At 49.3% G+C, this 23,338-nt stretch overlaps 8 protein-coding genes across 8 annotated transcripts; 3 read left to right on the forward strand and 5 right to left on the reverse strand.

The window, feature by feature from the left end:
* Positions 1–247: 247 nt before the first annotated feature.
* AUEXF2481DRAFT_640504 (uncharacterized protein) lies at positions 248–1,174 on the forward strand. Its single transcript, XM_013489680.1, has one exon. It carries the CDS (start codon positions 579–581, stop codon positions 1,053–1,055), a length of 477 nt encoding a protein of 158 aa, XP_013345134.1. The 5' UTR covers positions 248–578; the 3' UTR covers positions 1,056–1,174.
* Positions 1,175–5,635: 4,461 nt separating this feature from the next.
* AUEXF2481DRAFT_640519 (uncharacterized protein) lies at positions 5,636–6,628 on the forward strand. The gene is made up of 3 exons (XM_013489681.1): positions 5,636–6,219; positions 6,273–6,347; positions 6,398–6,628. Exons 1-2 carry the CDS (start codon positions 5,697–5,699, stop codon positions 6,344–6,346), a joined length of 597 nt encoding a protein of 198 aa, XP_013345135.1. The 5' UTR covers positions 5,636–5,696; the 3' UTR covers position 6,347; positions 6,398–6,628.
* Positions 6,629–11,499: 4,871 nt separating this feature from the next.
* On the reverse strand, positions 11,500–13,164 carry AUEXF2481DRAFT_64435 (uncharacterized protein; the record flags this gene model as incomplete). The annotated part of the gene is made up of 3 exons (XM_013489594.1): positions 11,500–11,982; positions 12,035–12,837; positions 12,891–13,164. The coding sequence occupies 3 exons, from the start codon at positions 13,162–13,164 to the stop codon at positions 11,500–11,502; spliced, it is 1,560 nt and encodes a 519-aa protein (XP_013345048.1).
* Positions 13,165–14,382: 1,218 nt separating this feature from the next.
* On the reverse strand, positions 14,383–15,530 carry AUEXF2481DRAFT_28426 (uncharacterized protein; the record flags this gene model as incomplete). The annotated part of the gene is made up of 2 exons (XM_013489440.1): positions 14,383–15,223; positions 15,286–15,530. 2 exons carry the CDS (start codon positions 15,528–15,530, stop codon positions 14,383–14,385), a joined length of 1,086 nt encoding a protein of 361 aa, XP_013344894.1.
* A 369-nt stretch (positions 15,531–15,899) lies between these two features.
* On the reverse strand, positions 15,900–18,863 carry AUEXF2481DRAFT_38750 (uncharacterized protein). Its single transcript, XM_013489507.1, has one exon. The coding sequence runs from the start codon at positions 18,498–18,500 to the stop codon at positions 16,032–16,034; it is 2,469 nt and encodes an 822-aa protein (XP_013344961.1). The 5' UTR covers positions 18,501–18,863; the 3' UTR covers positions 15,900–16,031.
* Positions 18,864–19,022: 159 nt separating this feature from the next.
* On the forward strand, positions 19,023–20,967 carry AUEXF2481DRAFT_38751 (uncharacterized protein). The gene has a single exon (XM_013489508.1). The coding sequence runs from the start codon at positions 19,030–19,032 to the stop codon at positions 20,608–20,610; it is 1,581 nt and encodes a 526-aa protein (XP_013344962.1). The 5' UTR covers positions 19,023–19,029; the 3' UTR covers positions 20,611–20,967.
* A 100-nt stretch (positions 20,968–21,067) lies between these two features.
* Positions 21,068–21,734, reverse strand: AUEXF2481DRAFT_38754 (uncharacterized protein). Its single transcript, XM_013489509.1, has 2 exons — positions 21,415–21,734; positions 21,068–21,307 (listed from the first exon to the last, which is right to left on the reverse strand). The coding sequence occupies exons 1-2, from the start codon at positions 21,664–21,666 to the stop codon at positions 21,134–21,136; spliced, it is 426 nt and encodes a 141-aa protein (XP_013344963.1). The 5' UTR covers positions 21,667–21,734; the 3' UTR covers positions 21,068–21,133.
* A 154-nt stretch (positions 21,735–21,888) lies between these two features.
* AUEXF2481DRAFT_640626 (uncharacterized protein) lies at positions 21,889–22,854 on the reverse strand. The gene is made up of 2 exons (XM_013489682.1): positions 22,597–22,854; positions 21,889–22,528 (listed from the first exon to the last, which is right to left on the reverse strand). The coding sequence occupies exons 1-2, from the start codon at positions 22,708–22,710 to the stop codon at positions 22,112–22,114; spliced, it is 531 nt and encodes a 176-aa protein (XP_013345136.1). The 5' UTR covers positions 22,711–22,854; the 3' UTR covers positions 21,889–22,111.
* Between the last annotated feature and the right edge of the window lie 484 nt (positions 22,855–23,338).

Raw genomic sequence — 23,338 nt, forward strand, 5'->3', positions numbered from 1 at the left:
GATCACACTCTCGATGATTCACAGTATATGAAGGTTCATCTGCTATCGAGTTTCTTGACATAGCAGAAGAGTATTGGGATCGATTGTGCATGTCACGGCCGGCGGACATTAATCGTGAGCGGTACGAGACCTCTGACTTCTACCCCACTCCTCCAAAATCACATCCGGTAACGTGTTGCCGAAAGAGCGTAAGTCAAGAGTACATGGATGAGATGTTAGATTGCTTGGAGCTGAACCTCGAAAGTGACTTTCACCCTGGCTACAAGAAAGAGGATCTCGATGTCATGTGCCGTCGCCTCTGCTGCAAGAATATCGTCGAACCAGTGGCCCTAGGATCCAATTTGATCGTTGCTCCGTCTGTTACCACTTTGCTTTGTTAACCTCACCGAAGAGATCGTCGAGAACATTGCCAAAGACGAAGAGTGGTTCTGTGGCGGGTGCAGACTTCCCGTTCCAAATCTTCCTGCTGCCGCCAGTGCGCCGTCGGCAAGTGAGTAAAAGTGGCATCTTCACATGTCCAGAGTTTACGCAAGGTTCGACTTCCTGGCTAGCAGAATCTGATTCACTGTACCCATAATATGTGTGACAACATTCCTTGTATCACTCCGCATATTGCAAAGCAGCTTTCACTAGAGACTTCCTCAAATCAAAGAGTGCTTCATCTGGGATGTCCACTTCACAAGCGGTATTTCGAACAATCACGAAGATCTCCCCTATCTTGCATTCCCTCATCTCCAGATTCTCAGGATGAAGCAAGGTTTCTTTCTGGACCATGGAGGAACTGTCAATGGCACCACTTTCCTCCAACTAATGCCATCTTGTGCTTGAGCTCGACAACATCGACGCAAGAATGCTCGATTTCTGGCTGTGTTCGGAACAGGCCAACCATTGCAGTATCGGCTTACTTGTTCTATATATGCTTGATACTTCGAACCAAGACACATCACCCTCTCCCTCGGTCACCAGAACGACACCAAAGATCTCGACGTCGACGTGCTCTTCGAGATGCTCGCCAACTTCCCTGGAGACCCTTACCCTGCCTATTGCAGCAGTGACCCTTGTCACTTGCTCCGGTCTCCCTCTTCTTACATAGCTTGAGAAGCTTAGAACAATCGAAATGACCCCGACTCTTCGCTATACAACCGCTACTGTACCTAGTGTGCTTATTTCTGGGGCTGACTTTATATTGTTCTCGCAGTCGACTTGCTCACATCTGCAGCGATTTGCCATCAAGCTTTGTTATATAGCACTGTTGTCCGCGCATGTATGATTAGTTCGCCCCATATTCCAAACACATCACTGCTCGACTCCGTTCAGTCTCCCATTCCAGAACACACCAACATCTCATTCCGCTCCAACATTGTCGATTGTCAAATTCTAATTTCCAACCTTCCAGATTATCAAGGCACGGCGCCGAACCATTCGTCTTCCCGAAGATAAAAGCTCTCGCAGATGATCACGGACGTAAGCGTCTCTGTTAAAAATGCGCTACCAGGTCTTCGAGGCCTAACAGAAACATTCGCTAGATGTACATCGATAACTTTGACGACATCAAAGCTACTGATCTAGACGTCTTTCTAGTCATATACAAAACCGCCCAACAAGTGGGGGATGCAGGTATTGGATAAGCCCGGTTCCATCAGCTGTACACCTTTAAACTCCTAAATTTCCTTGGACCCGATCGACTATGGTGCAAAGGAGAGGAACCCGGGCGAGGGTAACGACGAACGTATACATCTAGTACTGCAACAGAATATGTGGTAGAACCTCGGCAGTGACGACCATGAGCTACTCAAATCTGCTGATCTCCTTGCGATTGCTATTCTTGACAAGCCAGAGACTATCGCACTGCTCTGTTGTATTACTAACGACACGGCTGCTTTGCCTCAGCTCTTGACTGTCGCAAGAGAACACATCCATTAGCAAGATGTCTCGCAGACCTATTGACCTTGAGGGATGTTACTGTGAGTCTCAAGACTGCTAGATTACACAAGTGGTCTTGAAACGCACATATGTCGTTCTCGATGCCGCTTACAGTGATCCCCCTTGTATATAATGAGAAAAGCCACGATCAACCTATGGATGGTTCTTCCTCGACCATTACTAGTAGTAATATTGCTGTCATCGAGCTTGGTAGACTCTATTTACACCGAGAAAGACCTCGAAGAACTCAGAGCCGCGAACAAGGCTGAACGAAGCTTCTGTGCGACTGAGATCAAGAGGCTAGAAGAGTATCAGCCTCGACTTGTTTAGCTCATGGATGTCCTTGTCTTTATACTGCTCTTAAATGAGATTGCTAGACTCTAAGAATGAGATTTTTTCCTTGGAAGTGCGAACGGCTCAGCCTTGCTGCACAGAAGTGGCTCAATACATGGGCTTGATTAGAAGAAGCTACGACTTCTTAGTCTGGCAGCAATTCGCAAGCGACAAGATGATAGGTCCATACGGAGATTCCGGGGACCTATCTATGACAGGAAATAACAGCATCTACTTCGCTAGAGGAGCTGACGGCCGCTTTCAAAAATCAGTCAGTGATCCTTCATCATATATACTAGCTCTAGAGTCACAAGTATGCCTGCGAGAGCGTTCATCACCACGATCCTGGGATTTGAAACCGCTCACAAACTCACGTGCATGATTGGGACGAGAAGGACAAAAGCGTCGCCGAAAACAAGCAGCCGCCATCCACCGGCCTGCTAGCGTTACTCATGCAGGCATTGCACACCCTCCAAGGCCTTACTAGAATGAGGAGACTGTCAAGGCTATTGGCGCTTACGCTGATATCAGCAAAGACGAGTGGGAGGTGATCAGCCACTGTTCTAGTGACTTCGAGCTTGTGTGAAGATCTTCGAGCGGCGTCAAAGATCAGTAATGACTCTTATGCTAAAAGCAACCGAAGTCGGTCCCTTTATACCATTGGCTGGAGAAGAGAGTCAACTTCTTTTTTCGCTCGTCTACACACCACAGCTGCATTCGTCGTCTTCGTCGTGCATCCAATTTCATCATAACTGTAACTTCCTTTCTTATTTGTTCCAACGGCTTGAGTCACTGTTCTTAATCATTTAACTTCATTGCTATGCTGCGAATAGATCTGTATCGGCATGCTTTTAGCCCTTGTCAGCTTTCGGCTGTCACCTTCTGCAATTATCCGGCAAATTTCAATCGAGCAATCTGATGTGAGGCAATCGCATACTACTCTTTTGTGACTAGTCTACCACCCCTCATACACGTATAACCAGGTTCGTAATGTGAGCCCGAAAGTAACGTTCTCTATTGCCACTACGTTCCAACTCATCACTGGAGTCGATCACCTCAGAGAGTCTACCAAGTCATATCGCTGAGGAGATCACCTTGCTCGATATCAGCATGGCATTCACCCGAGGCGAAGCAAACATACGATTTGCCATATCTAGCCTCTCCCTGTGATCTTCCGCTTCTCCAACGTCATCCAGATCTAGCTCGCTGCACCCAATGACGCCGTAGATTCTCTAAGCTCTATATATGCCCAAGGCTTCTTCGTTCGGAGAGCCTTTACCTCAAAGCGATCGCTGGCAACCTCGGCCTTCGTGCGGTCGGCTTGACTGCTTCTATATATTATCTGAGCCTGACTTTATCTCAGAAGCTAGCCAAACCCGAGTATCTCGATCAGATTTAGTTGTCGAGTTGTCCTGCAGCATGCCCCGACCTAAGTTTCCTAACGGTCAACGTCCCTTCGATGTTAGAGATACCGACCTTGCAGAGCTCTTCGAAACTATGTTACAGCTCGAGACCCTGTCGATGGGGAAGCGCATAATATGTACATAGGGTTATAAGTATCTCGCCAAGGAGATCGTCGCAGACGCTAAGACTGACGACACCAATGACAATTGGGAGCTCATCAGTCACTGCTCCAGCGACTATGAGCTCGTTTGAAGTCTATCATCGACGGGATTCAGCGAGTAGTAGTGACTGTAGCACTCAGACGGAAGAGGATGGAAGCGCTTTCCATTACTCTGAGAATATCGCCGGCCGCAGACGAAAATTGATTTCTTTGTTCCCTTATACATATCATAGCTGCATTTGTCCTTCTCATCCTTCGTCTCGGTCCAATGATGACTGCGACTTCCTTTCTTCTTTGTTCCAAAATGTTGGGCCATTGTTCGCTCTAGCTGCCAGTCAAAAGTGTTCAAGAGTACCTTTGCTCTTCGTCAGACATATCGTGTCACGAATCGCTGCAAGACTGTGAATGGGTGCCTTGGGGTCCACTCATTGCTGTGGAGTTCCTGTAGCACCACGTACTGGTCTTGCTGCATAGAGGGTCATGCAAATGCAGCAGACCGTAGCTAGAGAGGTCACCATCACAACTTCGACACAACCATCTCGGACTGAGCATCCATATACCCTTCCTTCCTCGGCTACTATTCTTATCACCTCTATACTATGAGAGACCCACGTAGCTATTCGTCGCTTGACCTGACTATCATGTACGATCACGCAGACCCAATATGATTCACCCCGTCACAGCACCTTCACTGATGTTACCTCATCGCAGAGAACAGGGGAATCAACTCAACAGCTATAGATAAGAGACCGAAGCTCGTCGTCCGTTACCTTCGTAAGTTTTTGCTCCTGCCCGATGCGTCGAATAGACTGGATGGTGCGATCAAGGCCGAGGGCTCAGAGAGCACGACTTGGCTTGCCACTCATCTTGCAGTACCATTTGATTTACCAATTTGCTTCTTGCTAGTGCGGCGTATAGAGGCCAGACTGAAGATGTGTAGCTATAGTCTCCTCCATGTGCAGAAATCAAAGCTCAGGGGTGGAATGATTCTGGGAACCTACTTGATGCTGGAGTCTTGTCAACAGACTATGTATATACTGCAATAGGAGTATTGCTCGAAAGGTTAAGAAAGATTTGGATATTCGTGGAAGACACTTGGACCTCTCGTTTGGTGCCGAGCCCTGATTTCCAACTTTCCGTGGTTGTTGTTTATCTCGAGCGCGCTGCTACACGTCCATTGTTTTTTACAAAACCCCCTCAAGACCACGCGCCATCTTCCAAACACAACGCATACCTCTAAATCATCACACGTATTTTCAGATCAACACGCTTATCTCCATCTCTTTGCTTCCATCGAAACCTTGATCGAATCATCCTTCACATCCATCATCTTCATCATGGCTTCCTACACTTCTCACATCCACGAAGCCCCTGTCTACGCCGTCACCAACATCCACCTCGACCTCGAGTGCACTAGCTGCGGAGAAACTCTGCTCCACTCGAACGAGGTCACTATCCACTGCAAGATTTACCCTGGCCACTACCATGAGTCGCGCTGCATCAACTGTTTCATGATGGAGATTGATAACTGCTGCATCGAGGTAAGTACCCACGCATCTTTGTATCATAATATCACTGACAGTGCTCCCAGATTACCGCCGAGACTGCTAGCACTGTCGAGGATCTCCTACTCTCCAAGCTCAACAAGGACTGCCATGAACATCATCAAGACGTTGACGCCACCATCTACAACGCCCTTGAGCACGCTCTTGACGCACGTCTCGCTGTCTACGGGTTCAACTCCGACGGCGATCAGATCATCGGCTCCTCAGCTCAGTCTTCCACCCCTGATCACGTCGACCAAGCTCGTGTCAACTCTTCATCTTCGTCAACTTCTTCCCACGACTCCGAGTACAAGATCCAAGTTTCTCACGGCATGTCTCTCTGTGCTTCCACCTCAGATCGCACTCCAGCATCTATCGACGAAGGTCGTGATCTCAACGATGATTTGCTCGACTTCTACATGGTCGATTCTGACAGCCCCGCCGTCAAGCGTGTCTACTGGGAGGACCTCGCTGTCGATGAACTTCCTGACTATATCGACGAAGACCAGCTCTCTGACGCTGAATCCGAAGTTGACATCATCTGCAGCGACCTAATCGACAATCAGCCCAGTGTTTCCAAGGGTCTTATCACCTCCTTCTCCGACGACGAGCTCCCTTATTACGTCGACGATGGTTTGCCTCCTCCTGTTGATACCACTCACGTATCATCAACGGCAACTGGGCCTTCGAAGGCGACGACGAGGTTCAGTCTGATCGTCCTGAGTGGCTCGGCTGGAGACGCTAAGTATCTCCACCTCTCACGACTACTCGCCGTCGCAAGTCCTTCGACGAGAGTCAGAGTCAACAAGACAAGAACAAGCGTCAAGCAAATTTATTCGCATGCCACAACCACAGGTAAGACACCTTACTGATCATTGTCCCTGCTCATCTTACTGACCATTCTCCAGAAGCATCGACTTCACGTGCTCTGTATGAACCAAATTTCCAAACAACACTCTTCTTTCCAAACACGATGATCTAAGGTACGACACCCCTTGCTTCTCTCCTTGATATCCCCACTGACCCCACTCAGAGACATCTAACATCACCCTCACCCATCCACAAACATCCAACGCAAGTCTACTCAAGCACGTGCCCGCAAATTCCCCTGAGATTCAGCTCCATCTGCCTTATGTGGCTTGGCTGTGCGAAGGTGTCTTGTAAGGAAAGTAGGGCAAGGGGTTGTTCTAGTGACACATCAGATGTCCAAGAACAGAGAGGAGACTTGTAGGTGCAGACAAAAAGAAGTCTTGCTAGAAACCACAGAATACATGTTCTCTCTCTCACAACTTTTTTCGGTTTGGACTTGTGCTCGTGACATGTTTGTGACCTCTGTGCTTTCCATACTGGTATTCCCTATTCCTTCGAACCTTGTCTCTGGTTCGCGTCTTCTTAATCACCTTCTGACCTCTCCTTTCTGCTTTAGCAGCATATGTTGTGAGACTCGCTACTCATTTTCGTTTGAGGCGAGCACTCTACCGCGTGCCCATTTTGGTTACCATCCTCTCTCCATCAATGGTCCAGTTAGCCACCCTTCTAAGCCTCTCCGCCTGCGTTCAAGCTGATTTCATCATCCATATGGCACGTAAAGTCGAACTCGGGATCCTTGTCCGACTTCTTCTACGGACCTCGCTAGAGACAGACATTCGGAGGTAACGTGTTCGTGCGCTTGTGTCTTGCCCTCAGGCTCGACAGTCGCAAGATATCTTCAATGAGCCATACAAATTCAATTGCTACCACGCCTCCAGCAAAGAGTAGGCCGACGAGATTTCGTGTCGAGAATTTTGTTCCGAAGACTGATGAGATTCAGTTGCTAGAGCAGCTCACATTATTCACAGCATCAGCACATCTCGAGTTGAGATGAGAGAGTGTTCCAGATATTGCTTCTGAGCATCTTTTCGCGGCCGCTCCTCGTGCTCGTCATCTCAAGCACAAGACACTTTCGATTACCGTGAACACCACTGCAAGCGTTCATAGCTAGCAGTGATGACTCTTGAGTCATTGAAATGAACAGTGAGTAGTTAGAAGCACTGCTCCCACAGGCTACAGACTAGTTGACTTACTCGTCGGACTGTAGGTGTCTTTCAGAGAGATCTTGTCAGGTCTATTGGCGGCCAATTTAATGGCATCATCGCTGTGACAGATCCGTGCAGCCAGTCTAAGCAAATGTGGTATCGTATGTTTGCGACATCTCAACATTGCGCAGGCCCATCGTAGTTAATGCTGCATCTTCATGGAATGGCAAGGGAGTCTTACGATCTAGAGCGTGGCCTGAATATAACTTGCTGAACTTACAAGATATATAGAACAACGGTCGCTCAGGCTTCCTTGTCCCAATCTAGATCCACTTGCAGAAACGTTACATGCTCCATCGCATGTTTGTTCGGTGCTGCGTCGGTTACTCGCTGGGCTGAACGAAGCCTGCCCAAAAAATCGAAGCCGAGGCAGACAGCGAGAGACACCAGGTCACTGACTCATCTAAAGCACAGCACTCTACGGTTTGAAGCGACTCACTACGGCCACTGTGACTCCGCTCAGGAGAGTCTATGAAGTGTTACATCAGCTGACTGCAACTGTCGAGGGTCGAGTGCTTACTTGACCCAATGTATCGTGGGTGCAACAGACATCAGGAACCAGGGTTGAAACGTCGTGGAACTCAACTGGGATTGGGTGATGGTCCCCGGCTAGGATCTTGTCGAACGCAGCATCGGTACGGATGCCATGAGCGCGTCGTTGATCAAGAGATGAAGGTCTTCGGGACTGGGGATGGTTGCCTATCAGAAAAGTCGTCCTCCATACAGCTTTCAGACACTTGTGTGATACCGCTACTTGCTGAGATAATGCCATTTGCAAGCACCACGAAAATTACCTCAATGATTGGAAAATTATCGGTGCCCATAGTTTCAATGACTACAGTATATGGAGAATTCTGTGGACGAGTCTGAAGCATCTATCCATCTCTGACAATCATCTACTTCACTTCTTACCAAGACTTATGCTCAAAGTTCTAAGTGATCTTGGAGAACGCTATAGTGCCGACAAAACATATCTCACGATCGAGCTCTTGTAGCTTCGTAGCATTGAAGTGCCTCCTAGACTCGACGGTACAATGAACTTCTGTACCAATGAACAGCTTGAGGAGCTTTCGCTGGTTATCACCCTATATTTTTCGAGCTAATCGGTTCTGCAATAAGCTGGTATAAAAGCGGTCCTTTGTCGAACCATCTATGTGAGTTACAGGGTCAGATCATCGACACAAGGGACCATCTCACCGACGGACTTCCTGTGTTGCCGTCCAACGAAAGTCAGCAAAAGGACATCATCAGGTCTATGACTCTCTTGTCATGGCTGTGTCACACCGTCTTGAATATGAGAGCGTCACACCGAATCAATTCGTCAGTCTAATCGTGCAGTGGAGAGGACGCATCTCTAAAACAGAATCGGTGACCTGGCTACTCGCTTGACGTCCCAGGACACCCATGACTCCAGATCTGATCGAACCCATTGCTATGAGCATCCTTCCTTTCGATCTACATCGTACGGACAAAGATGAAGTCGCTGGAGGTGGATCCGAGATGGCTTCAACGACCATGGCTTCGTACACGATATGTCGTCGCTGTTCAAATCATACAGCTTTGTTCTGTCGAACGTAGATATTGTAGCTGCTATGATCCTTCTCCTTGCTTTGCGTTGTCACTGTACAATTTGACATGTACTGCAACACACACCATCCTGACTCTGCGGTGGCGCTTCACACCTACTCAAGTACACTTGTTCACGTTCATCTCTCGCGAGCCTTTATAGCACTGATACTGCCGTCTTCCTCGAGAAGCAGAAATCTATCTATTTTTTTGGCCATTGATTCACCTTTGACAATCTTCCCGACTCGTTGAAATTACCTTGGCTTAACTCAATACTCGATCTCATCTCATGATCCGGAGTCTGCTGCTGTGCAGGCACTATATCTTGATCACACAGACGCTCTCTGTCATCTACAACTTTCAAGTCAGTTCGTATTTCCTAATTGGGTTCCTCATCTTCTCTGCCTTCTTTCTCAGCCTCGAGATTCTTTTGTGCCAATTCAGTCGTTCTCATTTTCTATCTCCTTCATTCGTTTCACTTTCTTTGACTCAGTTATCGTGTCCATGAAGCGCACCTTCTCTGATATCCACGCACTGTGGATTGTGGCCTTTGTCTTTACACCTTGTTCTCTTTACCCCTCTTCGTCCTCTTGCTGCTCTCGTCAATCTGTAAGAGCCACCTTATCTGTGCGCATAAGCTCTCACCAACTTCTAATTCCTCTGAATCTCTGACAGCAGGATACTTCAAAAGGGCCGTCTCTCCTGCGACCAAGGTTTCTTCTCACCAGCAGACATCGACCGACATCGTTTGTTCTCCGGAACCAACTCTATTCCGATCATCTGTGTCTTCGTCGTGTCTCTCTCTCCTTGTCGACGCCAGAGTCTAGACACCAGGTGAATGAAAGTGGCAGGTCCATATCCCCTTTGCGTTCCATCCTCTCTCCTACTTCTTCTTCCTAACCCATAACCTTCTTCGAAGTAATAACTATGAAGGGCATCACTACACCTCACCTCCCAAGCTTGTTTTACCTCATATATTGAACTTGCTCTTCTTCTATCTACCATCCCCCCTTATACCCCTCGCTATCATGGTCCCCCAAGCGACATTACTGACTCGACTCACAACTTTACTCCCCATTAGCCACACCTCTGCAGCACTAGAATTCCAAAAAGAGCTACACTGCCCTCTCGCCTTCATCTTCTCACCTTCTTCACCCTTCCAATAACCCCCGCAAGTTACATGTGACGCTGCACAATCCCGTAGAACTTCTTCTCTTAAGCGTATGGCTGTACAGTAAAGTTGTAGACGTGCACCTTAGACAGTAAGACAAGCTTGCATCCAATGATATAAGTCAAAGAAAAAGGTCGACATTGCCTAGCTCTTATTTACGAATGAGGACATTGGGGTCGTTTTTGACATGATCGGAGCTGTGAAACTTCAAGACTGTTTTTGAACGGCATTGCACAAGTCCATGTCACACTATTTCTCGTATCACTGATTCGTCTGGACTTGGGCTCGGACTTGTGAGCCTGTTGACCCGGCCGGAGAGTGCTGTTTAACCCTGCTACTGACCCTTTCCCTTTTCCGGATCGTCCACGTTTGAGGTCTCCAGATATTCATCGTCGGACTATATATGGTCGCTGGGACTGGAAAGTTGGGCCATCGGACTCTTCATGGTCGTCTGAGCTAGACGCTGGAAATCAAGAGGGACTAGGCGACTTAGGGGCGTCGCCGGAACAAGGTGGTGGGAGCGAAAGAGGACTAGAAGAGCCTTTTAGTAGCGCCAGAGTGTCTGATCGAAAAGCCCATGTCCTCCGCAGCGCGTCCACTTTCTCTGATGTCGCCCATAGCTAATGGAGCGGGCGGGGGACGATATGTGGCCCAGTGAATTGTAGAGGTGTGCAGGGCAAATAGCAGATGAATCGAGACGTGATGTCTTGCTCGAAGATGCCCCACAGAACCGTTTTGAAATTTGGGAACCATAAAAGGGCAGTCAAAAAGTCTGTGTGAAAGGGAAACAAAAAGTCCATCAGGGGGATTATCGCAACTTAAGTCTCTCTATTATCGAAAAGTCTCTTTTTCATCCGCGCGAAAAAAAGTCGTTTTGCCGGCCTGCAGCTTTTTTTTTTCTACGGAAAAATCGCCCAATTGCAGGCTGAGTGATGCCATCCATGTATATAGCAACGGCCAATTCCCTTTGATTTTTTGACCCATGCAGATTATATAGTGTGTGACATGGACTCTCGTGCAATGCCGTCCGTTCAAAAAATAGTCTCAAAGTTTCGCTGCTCCTAACCATGTCAGAACGATCCAAATGTCAGAATCGGTCAATCAAAACCAGGCGACGACGGATTGTCTATATCCTCTGAATAGATAAGACACAACTCACCTTCATATGATGGAATGACACTCTCTCTAATACACACGTCACACTACCACACCTCATACTTGTTCAATCCGTTCATAATAGTATCAGGGATGATCATCTGGAGTAACAATTTTCAATCAACAACGCTATGCTCCATCTATCATAATGCTCACGAAACCACTCATTTACATAACAAGGTCATTGCCCTTGTACTTGAACATGGGAGTCTTCTTCTCTCTTCTCTTCAACCCTCTCTCCTCAACACCAGCAACACGCTTGGGGAACCCATCAAATGACTTTGCATAAGTAGCGACTGAGTGAGCAATGAGCTTAGTGTTGACCTCCCAAGCAGTAGCATTGAGATTGTGGATATCGTCACAAAGCTGGTGGTAGCAAGGATCATACCAAGCACCGGCTTCACCACCGAAAATTCTTGCTTCCTCTGCAGTCTTGATACCCTCGGCACCAGTAGCAATACCACCGCTGGGAATGCCTGCGTCGAGGAAACCTGCATAATCACTTCTGCCGTCGAAATCGATGTAAGTGTAGTTGAGGCCTTGCTCCTTGTACCAGTCTTCGTAGAGAATGCGAAGTTCGCCAGACCCGAGGGGGTTATCCTCATTTGTGGCATTGTAGATCTGGTACGCAAAGTTGACAGAGGACATCATCTGCATCATGTTAGCTGTGTGCCGGTAAGTGTAAGATGGCAGTAAAGCATACGTCGTAGTCCATGAAGAGACGGATTTTCTGGTTTTCGGCTGGCGAAAGATTCTGGGAGTAGTAGTATGATCCGAGAAGACCTTCTTCTTCTCCAGCCCACCAGGCAAAGCGAACACAGTTGTTGACCTCGTACTTGGTGAGTTGAGTAGCGACTTCAATAAGGGAGATGGTGCCAGAGCCATCGTCATTGATACCAGGGCCGGCTGCAACACTGTCGCTGTGGCCGCCGAGCATGACGCAGTTCTCTGGGTCACCGGCAGTAGTCTGAGCAATGATGTTGGTGGTCATGATCTCCTCGACGAGGGCATCAATGTAGACAATCGAGTCAATCTTAGTGCCGTTATGCAACATGTCGACGTAGGGTGTGGCCTCCTCGAGGGAGATTCCGAAGGTGGCAACGTGGTCGGGAGAAGGAGTGCCGAGCGTACCAGAAAGCTCACCAGCAACGTTATTGAAGATGACGGCGGCATCAGCACCGGCTCTGCCAGCATTGGCTGACTTGTCGCCGAATGAACAAGTACCACGCTTGATGAATGCGATAGCACCAGTCATGTTGACGGGGAAGTCGCTGGCCGAGCATCCTCCATTGGGAACGAGCAGAAGTTGACCGTAGACAGGCTCGTGTTGCTTTGTTGCAGGAGTCAAACTCATGGGTGATGCTGACTTAGGGACATCATAACCGATGACCAGGCGTGACTCAGAGACACTACCTGTGACAGCCGGGAAAGTCTGGTTGGAGATGTTGTAGTAATCGCCGAGCTTGTTGATCTCCGAGTAAATGTAGTCGACGGTTCCAACGTGGCCTTTGAATACAGTTAGCAGGTATTCGCGGCCATCTGAAATTGATCAAACCCACCTTTACTGCCAATGACTCTGGTGGGGTGGTTATACTCCGGGATGCCGAGATCGGCAATCTTTGCCAGTTCTTCGGCGCGTGCAAACAACTTGTTGATGTCGATATCCGCCTGAAGCTTCTTGGTATCGATGGTAGTTCCATTGGTGCCATTGTAAGAAGCCGGAGCCTTGACTGGAACTGCAGGAACATAGTCGTCTACAACAATAGGAAGTTGTCTAGCCGAAGCGGCAGCAGCAACGCATGCAAGTGCGGTACAAGTCCGAAGAATAGTCATGATGTGAGGAGAATCAAGCAACGATGTTGAAACTGAAAGGATGATGGGGGAGTTGATGTGTTCTTATGTTCGTCCAAGGAATCTAACATGCAAGAAAGGTCTGTGTTTGATGAGGAAGTCACGAGTGATACTTTAGATAAGGTTGTCATGCAGGACGCTCGTACCTGGCCGATCTTTGCCGAGATCGGCGGAAATCCGGTTAACGATAAGGAAGGTCATGCTTAAACATATTGTCGACGACCTATTATACAGACGTCTTGATATTCATACAGAATCATCATGATTCATAGTACGAGAGGAAACGAATCCCCCAATGTCTCACATCTCAACAGCAACCAAAACGTCAAGTATCCTACAATCTCAAGTCATTCAAAGCACGACAAAGTCGTCGCTCACACCCGAAGGCAAGCCAAGAACCCCATGCATACCAAAGCACTCAAGGTCATCTGGGCAACCACACCTCTTCCAGAAGGTGACCTCTCACCCCTCCAAGCCCTCACTCTTTCGCCCATCACTCCCCACCTACCTTCCTAAACCCTCATAGCGAAAAGCTGGGCACGAGCGGGGGGTCGTAAAAAAAACCTCCACTTCTCTACTTCAAACACAGGGCTCTCTCGTACGTAGACTACATGCCGTCTTGGCTTCGTAAAAGATCACAGACGTGATGTACAGGTATATAGCTGAATATGGAAGGAGCGTTAAGCAAAAAAAAGATTGCTTCTCGCCCTTGGGAAACATAACTCTTGATTCTGCTTATCACAGATTGGCTACATGAGGAGGGGCTGAGTCTCGCGAGGAGTCTTGGCTACCTTGCTTGGCATATCGCCGCATTATCATACATGGGTATCTCGTCTTTTCTGCATGGGGATCACGTCAGGGGTGGTCAAGGGTGTGCAGATGGTGGCGACGGGGTGAGCGATTCGTGGATACTCTGTTTGAAGCGAGAAAGACAAGATTTGCACTGCAGCAGTGACTTTAGCGCTGCAGCAGGACAAGTGCGCAAGAAAAGGTAGGTGAACGACGTGGGGAGAAAAAGAGGTAGATATGCAAGATATACGCTACGCTGTCAGCACTTGAGCAGCGTGTTTTTGAGAAGCATCTTCCCGATAGAAAAGCAAAGAACGCCAGAGAAATGCTGCAGATCAGACCATCGAAACGCCAGTCTCACCCCGTGTCAAAGTCTTGGAGCAAGACCCGTGTCCAGAGTAAAAGAAACAATCAAGCTCTCAGCCAAGTCTGGAAGTACTCGCAGTTCTTCGCATTGACAGGCCCACCATCTTCACACAGATTAAAGACAGGACACCTCCCACAAGGCGCCTGGCTCAACCCGTTCCCCTCTACCTCCTCCACAGCATCTCCAACCTGCCTTCCCTGCATGATGTTCTTCATAGCTTCCGTAGCGCCAAAGACACCTTTGCAAGTCCTGTATCCATTGCCTATCCTCTCAATCCTCTCATCAAACACCAACACATCCAGCAGATTCTGAAGATCAGACTCGGCAAGTGCAGAGCTGTCTTTGAGAAAGCCGGCCTCGGTGATGAAGTGGTGGATTGCCGAGACGGTGGGATAATTGCGCCAGCCTGCTGGGTAGGAGATTTGCGTTTCGTAGCCACCTGCTCTGCGAGATTTTGGGTGTGAGCCTTCGATATCCGCTGCCTCATTTCTCTTTCTCTTCTTTCCACTGATGCCATCGTGTTCCGGACTGGGTTCGCGCTTGATAAACACAGTCTTCCAACTATTCTGTGCAATGAAATGGATGACGGCGTCTGCAGTGATAGCAATCAACTCTACATCCAGTTCACCGTCGCTGAACCATGGGCCTCCGGTGACATCTTCATTTGGACTGAGATGGTAGAGCATGTAGATTTTCTGAGCGGGGTTCTTGATCGACTTTACGGGTTTGACGAGTTTCTTGCCTTCGAGCGTCTTCATGGCTTTTGTAACGGTGGTTTGATGGATGTTTGTGCGTTGTTTGATGGTTTTTGTCCAGGTGCCGTTCGTACCGCTGTTTTCGATTTGGTTATACACCATGCGTTCGTCATCGTTGAGAGTGACAATTCTATACCAGAATCAGTATTGTTCATTCTCAAGGAATCCTGTCGCAATGTCGAAGTAACGCACTTTGCAGCATCATCCTTTGTGCGCAAGGCATAGCAGATTTTGCCCTCCATCTGCATCAACCGCACCAACTGCGCATCCATCAACCCCTGCAAGAGCTCCAACAAAGCTTGCGCCGAATCCACCACACCCATCTTGAGCAGCTCATCCTGACCGAAGATTTTGGCGCGTCCTTCCGGTGAGCTGAGTGCGGCGTTTGTGCAGCGCTCGTAGAGCTCTGAGCTCGACTCTTCAAGCTTTGCCGCCATGGTAATGCCGTGTTGTTGTGTTATGCGACGGTGACGGATCAAAAAGGTGGGATGAGTCGCATGTGAAACTTTGTGACTTTGGATCTGCGGGAGGGAAGTTTTGGTCGGGGATTGGGGAGCTCCGACGTTAACTCACTTTGTTGCTGTGCGGATGACCCTGCGCGTGGACTTCTTCCTAACTTTTGGCTCAAAGGTAGCGATGGTTTATCTCGTAGACTGCCCGTGTACAACGCAGACAGATTAAAGGTATTCTGAGAGCGAGGAAAGAGATAAAGCACATGTCAAGATGGAAATCTCAAGACTGTACACCACAAAGCTCTGATCTGTGACGCAACAGAGTGATACTTGCCAACACACGCTGTTGGGACAGGGGCTTACACGAAGGAAAAATGTCTGTATTACTAGAGTAGCTGATACAGATTACGCTACTTCTGAATGAGCTGTTATACTACTCTTCAAAATCAATATGAGAGATGTTTTGTCGGACACCTCTCATCACCGTCAAAAGCTCCTTACAAAGCCATGCTGATCCCTTCTATGTCCATCAGGTCCTTGGTTGCTACCGGGTCCTTGAGGTGGTCCTTGTTGTTGTTGCTGAGGTGGCATAGCTTGTTGTTGCTGTTGCATGGGCGGAAGACTTTGGTTTTGGTGATGCACTGGTGTATGCCATACCATCCCATTAGGACCTTGGAGTCCAGGTAAAGCGAATCCAGGACCCCAGTGTTGAGGCACATGTTGTTGCATTTGTTGAGGTGGGCCAGGGGGAGGCAGCACACCAGTGGGTGGGTAAGGTCCTGTATATCCACCAAACTGTTGCTGTTGCTGTTGCTGATGTTGATGTTGTTGATATTGAGCTTGTTGCTGCTGATGTTGCTGGTGCTGATGCTGATGTTGCTGCTGTTGAGCTTGTTGTTGAGCAGCAAAGAGACCACCGTGTTGTGACATGTACTTAGCATGAGCTTCGGCAGCACGATTGCGTTCGGCGATTTGTGCTTCGGCTTCGCGGGCTTTATCTTCTGCTTCTTTTGCTTTACGGCGAGCCCACCATTCTACCATGCTCTTTGATCGTTTTTCGCTGCGAGGAACCTTGCGCTTGGGATCAACTGGCAACGATCCTGGAGGCCCTGGCGCAACTGGCGTCATATCGGCTGAGTTTGGTGTAAGGCTTGCCTCAGCACTTGGTGGTATGTCAGAGTTGACGCTTCCAAAGCCCGGTGTACCATTGCTCTGAGCTTTTGGTACGCGAGGACCTTTGGGAATGCCAGCATCGGATCTCTTATGATGGTTCTTGCTGCCTTTTGGCCGTCCCTTTTTCTTTGCACTCGATGTGAGTGATGGTCCATCCTCGCTCTGTGGATCAATCTGCGACTCTTCTCCCAGTCCTGGTGTCGTTGTCCCTGTAGCAGGCAGATGCTCGAGTAAGGGACTATTCTCTCGAGTATCTGGCGGTACGCTGCCTGTATCTGAGCCCGAAAGTTCATCTTCAGAGCCTGTGACAGAGATTGCAGCACTCTCCTCACGTAGCTCTTGCAGACGTCGGTTCGCGACAAGCCCGCCCCTTCCACCACCGCCACGTCCACCTCTACCGCCTCTAGCTGCGCGACCGCCACGCCCCCCTCTACCACGAGCTGCAGTTTTGCCTCGTTTTGCGGAGGGTTCATCAGCCTCGGGGGTCTCGCTCATAGCATTTGCACCTCTCTTTCTACCCATAGCTTGCTCAGTAGAGACAACACCATCATACTTGGCAACTGGTTTTCTGGCCCTTCTACCAGTGACAATCTCTTCCGGTATGACAGCCGCCGCAGCTGCAGAAGCTTCCTTGTTGGCTTGACCACGAGGTTGACGAGTACGCAGCTCTCTGCCAGAAGCGTCTCTAACTACTTTCTGGGCGATGGGATCCTGCATACCGACCTTCTTGGCATCAAATACGTAGTCATACAATTCAGCTTCCTTCTGATCTTCGTAGATCATAGGATCGATTGGATTGCGTTGGCCAGTTGCAGCTTTTCGAGGAATAGCAGCATGAGGAGCAGTGATCTTCTCGAGTTCGAGGTACTCATCTTGCCATGCACGTAATGCTTTTGCCGTATTGGCGGCCAGTACATATAAGTTGTCGGTCGTTCTCTGACCAGGCAAGAACTTTGTCAGAGGTCCAATGAAGACTTCAGGCTGTGTCATGGGTTCGAAGAGTTTGTTGTAGAGAGTCTGAGCTTCATCGTCTGGTAAATTGGGATCTTCGAATATGTCATCGGTGAAAGGAGATGGTAGATCATCATCACTAATGGAATCCTCTTCAGGTCCCAAAAGAGGCATCTCTGGTGTTGGCTCGCGAGACGGCTGTCGCGATGCTGATTGAGCACCACCTCGTCTTCTTCGCTTGACGGGGCCTCCGCGTTTCGGCGGTAATGTGATGCCTCGAGGTAGAGGCTGAAAGTTGTTCGAGACATGATCATCATCGTCAGCATCGTCGTCTTTGTCCAGTTCGTCAACATCTGATGCAGTATGGTCGCCATTGCCAATGAAGGAAAGTGTTTGGGGGCGGTCGAATGAAGCCTTCTCCTGTGACTCGTTTACATGATCACCTGTATCATGATTTGACTCGACTTGCTTCTTGGACTGTCGATTTTGACCCGAGGATAAAGCAGTGAAGAAAACGTCTTCATGAGCACTTTGACGTCTGGCTCTACGTGCAGCACGGCGATCATTCGGACTTTGTGGTTTGCTGAAAGTCCTTGCTAGGTCCTCGGCTTGATAAGTCTCGAGAGTTTCGCGATCAATGCCAGAGATGCAAATGATCCTGTCATCAATCCAGCTAAGAGAGACTGGATCAGATTCAGCATAATTGGGAGGGTTGATAGGCATGGTGGAATTCATCTTGTTCGGAGATGAATTAAAAGTTGAGCGGGTGGCGCGAGCAAGAGAGGGGCTGATTTGGGGTGGATCGGGTTTGCTGTAGGTCCTTGTTCGCATGGTAGTCAAAATGGGTGGCAGTCAATTCAGGTGGGAAGATTGATGTCGTGGCAAGCCAGGAGCATAAAGCTCAGCGATGGTTGGCCAGAATTCCAAAATTGAGCGAAAATGATACAAGTCCAATAGAAAAACTACCCAAGCCTCGAAGGACTCGAGCGGTGATTGATAAACCAAGTTCGATTGGTAAAGTGAAGAAAGCAAAGGAGAAGAACGTTTAAGCGAGCAAAATTGTATTGCGGAGGCTGAAGGAGAGAAAGTCGAAAGCGGATTGGCAGGGAAAAGGCAAAGAATTGCGTCGGACTTGAACGCAAGGTCAAAGACGCGAGCAGCAGGATTGTCTGCCCGAGAGTTGTGGTATAGCAAGAATGATAGTCTTTTTCCAGTTGTGTGATTAAGTGGTGGACTCGTGAGGCTCCACACGGGCCCTCTTTGGCCAATGACGGACGATAGCGGCTAACGACTCCACTAGCGGCATTTCCCCAGCTTTGGGCTCTTTCTAGGGAAGGTGGAACAATCAAGATGCAGCTCCATGAATGGTGAAGCACCTGCCACCTCTTTGTACCAGCACAATCACACAAACAAGTGCGCCATGTCCAAGAAGTTGACGGATGAAGAGCTCCTCGCTCAGTTCGAGGACATTCCCTCGGCCGATACAGCCACAGCGGCGTCTGGCAAATCAGCGTCGGGCGCAGTGGACGAAGACGACCCGCTGGCAGAGCTCAGTGCGCTGGCCGCCGCTCGTCCTGTCTCTCGTCCAGAAACTCCTCGTCTATCCACCTCTACCACATCCGGCACAAAGTCCAAGGCTGAACACACACCCCAGAGCTCTGGACCACCCAGCGGACGCACCAGCGAAGATCGATCCAAGACGCGCAAGAGCACCGAGAGCGCCCGCAGCTACCACCAAAGCCAGACCATCAATGAGCAGCCTCAGCCTCACCCTCAGCAGCAGCAAGAGAAGCGGCAAGAGCAGGTACCACAAGCAGGCGGCGGCTGGGGCTTTGGTGGCTGGGGCGCCAGCGTCTTCAGCGCTGCCAGTGCTGCTGTCAAGCAAGCAGAAGCGGCTGTCAAGGAGGTGCGCGGCAACCCCGAAGTGCTCAAGTACGCTGAGCAGCTCCGTCACAACGTCAACGTCGAGAGCTTGAAGGCTTACGGAGGCAACGTGCGCAACATGGCTCTACCCACCTTTACTTCTCTGCTCGAGACGATCGCGCCTCCAATCGCCCAGCACGAGCGCTTGATCATCCACACCACCCACGACCTACAAGCATACCCCTCGCTCGATCCCATCATTTACGAAGTCTTCTCTCGTGTCATGCAACAAGTCGAAGGCGGTGACCTTCTTGTCATCCAGCGTGGTACAGAGTCTCGCCAGCGCGGTCGCAGCTCATCTGAAGCCGCCTATCGCGGAAACATTCTCGGAACAGGAAGCGGCGCATGGACTGATGGCCCTTGGTGGCGTGAACAATCTACACAACGCAGCTTGGGTGCCGTCAAGGGCTTGACCGAAGGCACAAAGCTCTGCCGCGCCAACGCAGAGGCCTACGCGACAGACTTCTTTGAAGCCCGCGGTGGTCTCGAAGAAGTCGCAAAGCAAGCCACCCAAACTCTCTCAGAGACCAACCCCGTTCGCAGCTCCGACATCTTCCTCGCCATTCAACCCCTTACACAGTCAGCCGCCAAGGACCTCTTTGCTGCAGCTCCCAAGCCCGATGAACCAAAATCTGACGTCGTGGACCCCGACACCGACGAAGAAACAGCCCTCTTCGCCATCTATCTCCACGACCCCATCCACTCCCTCTCCTTTAGCTCTCTCTCCCAATCCTTCCCCGCACAATGGACACAATGGCTCGACGCCTCATCACCAAATCCCGAAGATCCAGAAATCCTCCCCGAAAGTATTCGAGAAATCGTAGAGTCTGGTGGTATTGACCCTCGCGAATGGGTTTCTGAATGGCTACAGGATACCCTGACTTTGGCCATTGGTGTTGTGGCGCAGAGATATGTGGCCAAGAGGATGGGTGTCGGTGAAGGTGGTATTGGAAAAGGAAAGCAAAGACAGAGGGCCGAAGAAACTGATGCTGCTGGGGAGGCTGCTAGAGCTATTTGATCTTCTTCCGTCATTTTATCATCCTGGCGTTATGGGCAAGGCGAACGGCTGAATGACCTATGGGCTAGCAAAGACAGTAAACAACACCTTTATGATATTCTTTTCTTTCTTCTCAACCTCTGATTGTCCCATGTGATGAGAACTCAAGATCTCTATCATAATGCCTGTCACACACGGATTACAATTTCATCTCATGCCCTGTGATCTAACTCACCAATGAGCACTACAACCAAAGAAGCTTGCTGTGAGTGCAGTAGCGATCGGTGAGGAAAGTGATTGGGATTGGATACAAGTGCACATGACGCCCATAACCTCACATCCATCACTTGCTCATCAACACACATACTTACAGCGAGAACAAATGTAATAGGTTTGTAGATTAAAATTTCTCATTTTCGTTTAGTTTCATAACTCTTGCGAGACTTTATGTCTTGCTAACTTCCAATTGCGCATCCTTTCCATAGAATATACATCTACCCAAGAGCCCAAAAAAGTCATTTCCCCGAACAGCGCGGATTACGCTTTACTGAGGAGGCAGAACCTCAAAGGTGTGGGCAACCTCCTTTTCCCAGGAAAGACGGTCCTTGCCGTAGATTTCGGCAGCAGGCTCGAAGTTCTTGCGTCCGTCGGCGAGAAGACCAGTACGCAGGACAATCTTATCCTCGCCTAGAGCGGTTTGGTGGTGGTATACGTGAGTCTATGCGCGCGGGACATTAGCATCTTTGTCCTCCCACATCTTTCGCAATCTTCGTTTTCTCGCCTATCTTTGCAGTTGGGGGTTAGGGAAGGCAAGTGGGAACTCACAGTGCACTCTGGGCAATAGTAGCAGTGAACAGGCTTTCCCGAATCACCCTTGTAAGTGTAGTTCTTGAGGGCATCACCACCCTTTGTGATCTTCAGGGAGTCCTTGGGGATGATTTGATTGAGGGTGTAGGCGCCGCCGGAGAGGATCTTGCAGGTGTTGCAGTGACAGAGGATGTGGCTGCTTGTGTCCTTTTCGAGGGTGGCGGTCCATTCGGTGGCGCCGCAGTGGCAGGCTCCGTTGTAGGAAGACATGTTTGCGTATATGTAGAAGGTGGAGGTGTAGAGTTGTATGTGGTAGGTAAGAGATAAGAGGCTGGCTGTTGATCAAGAGGTTTGTGGTGTGAGTAAGGAAGAAAAGTGTGGAGGAAGAAGGCAGAAGATAAAGGTCGTCACTTGTAGGAATTGACCCGCAAAAGGTGATTTGAGTCGGAGTAATTGACAATCAGAGCTAGGCCATGATCTGGAGTTCTTTCGGCCTTTTACCTTTTGGCTCGTTTTCGTACTTGCTCATCGTTGTTCACTTTCTCAAGGAACAGCTCTTCTGCTCAAAGGACACGGCTTTACTTTGCCCAGCGATTTGCTCTGAGTAGATTCTCCGACCTTGCAAATACCTCCAGTTTCTCCATGAGAGCAACAGCGACCATGTCTATGAGTATGGCCATCATCGTTGCTCAAAGGATGTGGCATGAATTCCAAATCAACACACGAATCCATTGGTCGGAGCTGTCGTAAAGCGGGGTGAGCTCACCGAGTCTGACGTAACCGGCTTGGCCAGAGCTTCTTTGACCGTGGAGATGCATTTCGGCGGTGAACGATCTCCAGAGGAAAGATAGGAACGTCGATGAGTTCGACAGAAATCCTTCGAGAACCTCATATTTCTGGTCATGATCGCCCTGCCAAATGGCCGGATACACCTGTAGATGTGTCGGCATGTCAGTTTCCAGTCAGCAAGGCATCGAGGATGTTGCCAGATCAGCCAGCGTTTGCCGTTGACGGAGCTTGATGCCGTTATTGTATACATTTGGAATCTCTGACTCTGTTTTGGTACCTCCGTACACTGCGCTATGCAGCTTCGAAAGTCTTTCGGGGGCGGACTCGAGATCGAAGTCGAGGCCTATACTCAGCTTTGTCAGCGATGCTACAATGAACAAGCATTGTTCCCTGATGAGGTGATGGTCTTACATGATCCACGTCCCAAGTGTACAGTCGAGTGCCAGGTGGGAGCTCCATGTAAAAAGTAAAGAATGGTGGTAGGATTTCCGCCCTGCTTATATAAGACAAGTCAATCTCATACATCAAGGTGTTTCGGAAAGCCGCGTACAGTCTCCCCGGTAGCTAACATACAGGAGGTCAGAAAATAGACTGCATCTCAAACACGACTCCACCATTCTAGAAACTCATCATGCATTGCGACACACCTTGATGACGTGAGAGGCAGCAACACTATGCCGGACAGTCACCCATCAGAACCTAAGGGGTATATGGCAGTCTGGTGACAAGGTTCTTGACCCTGACTAACCTTCAACCTCTCAATCCCCCTTCTCTACCCCTTGACTTCTCATCATGCCATCCTTCAATAAAGCGTTCATCCCCTGTCACTATACATGAGAGTACCTACCAACTCAATCCGGTGACGGACGTCGTTGTCTTCTCTCGGTGCATCGACCCGATGTGCGACGCGGACGACTAAACACTTTGATAGCATCGCAGCACGCCACATCCAATAGTCAGGCGAAGACATGCCATCCCACTAAGAGGATGTCCAAGAGTCGTTTGGTACATCTATTGGGGATCAGGGACGCCGGTTTATGTAGTGATATTTTTGCGGGCGAAAAAAAGTCCCTTGCATGTGATCGTGTGTAACTTAGCCCTTGCTTTTGTGCGACTCCAGCACTGTAGACACCTCGAGTTATGTAGCTGTCAA

The sequence above is a fragment of the Aureobasidium subglaciale genome (genome assembly GCF_000721755.1).
Source record: "Aureobasidium subglaciale EXF-2481 unplaced genomic scaffold scaffold_7, whole genome shotgun sequence".
Taxonomy (NCBI): Eukaryota; Fungi; Ascomycota; class Dothideomycetes; order Dothideales; family Saccotheciaceae; genus Aureobasidium; species Aureobasidium subglaciale.

What these genes read in the sequence shown, in the direction of transcription:
- AUEXF2481DRAFT_640504 (XM_013489680.1), top strand. Translation starts at nt 579, where the DNA reads ATGTGTGACAACATTCCTTGTATCACTCCGCATATTGCAAAGCAGCTT.
- AUEXF2481DRAFT_640519 (XM_013489681.1), top strand. Translation starts at nt 5,697, where the DNA reads ATGTCTCTCTGTGCTTCCACCTCAGATCGCACTCCAGCATCTATCGAC. An exon ending in TTCGCATGCCACAACCACAG is followed by an intron (nt 6,220 to 6,272) that starts GTAAGACACCTT and finishes ACCATTCTCCAG; the next exon opens with AAGCATCGACTTCACGTGCT.
- AUEXF2481DRAFT_38750 (XM_013489507.1), bottom strand. Translation starts at nt 18,500, where the DNA reads ATGCGAACAAGGACCTACAGCAAACCCGATCCACCCCAAATCAGCCCC.
- AUEXF2481DRAFT_38751 (XM_013489508.1), top strand. Translation starts at nt 19,030, where the DNA reads ATGAATGGTGAAGCACCTGCCACCTCTTTGTACCAGCACAATCACACA.
- AUEXF2481DRAFT_38754 (XM_013489509.1), bottom strand. Translation starts at nt 21,666, where the DNA reads ATGTCTTCCTACAACGGAGCCTGCCACTGCGGCGCCACCGAATGGACC. An exon ending in ACTATTGCCCAGAGTGCACT is followed by an intron (nt 21,308 to 21,414) that starts GTGAGTTCCCAC and finishes CCGCGCGCATAG; the next exon opens with ACTCACGTATACCACCACCA.
- AUEXF2481DRAFT_640626 (XM_013489682.1), bottom strand. Translation starts at nt 22,710, where the DNA reads ATGTATGAGATTGACTTGTCTTATATAAGCAGGGCGGAAATCCTACCA. An exon ending in ACACTTGGGACGTGGATCAT is followed by an intron (nt 22,529 to 22,596) that starts GTAAGACCATCA and finishes AGCTGAGTATAG; the next exon opens with GCCTCGACTTCGATCTCGAG.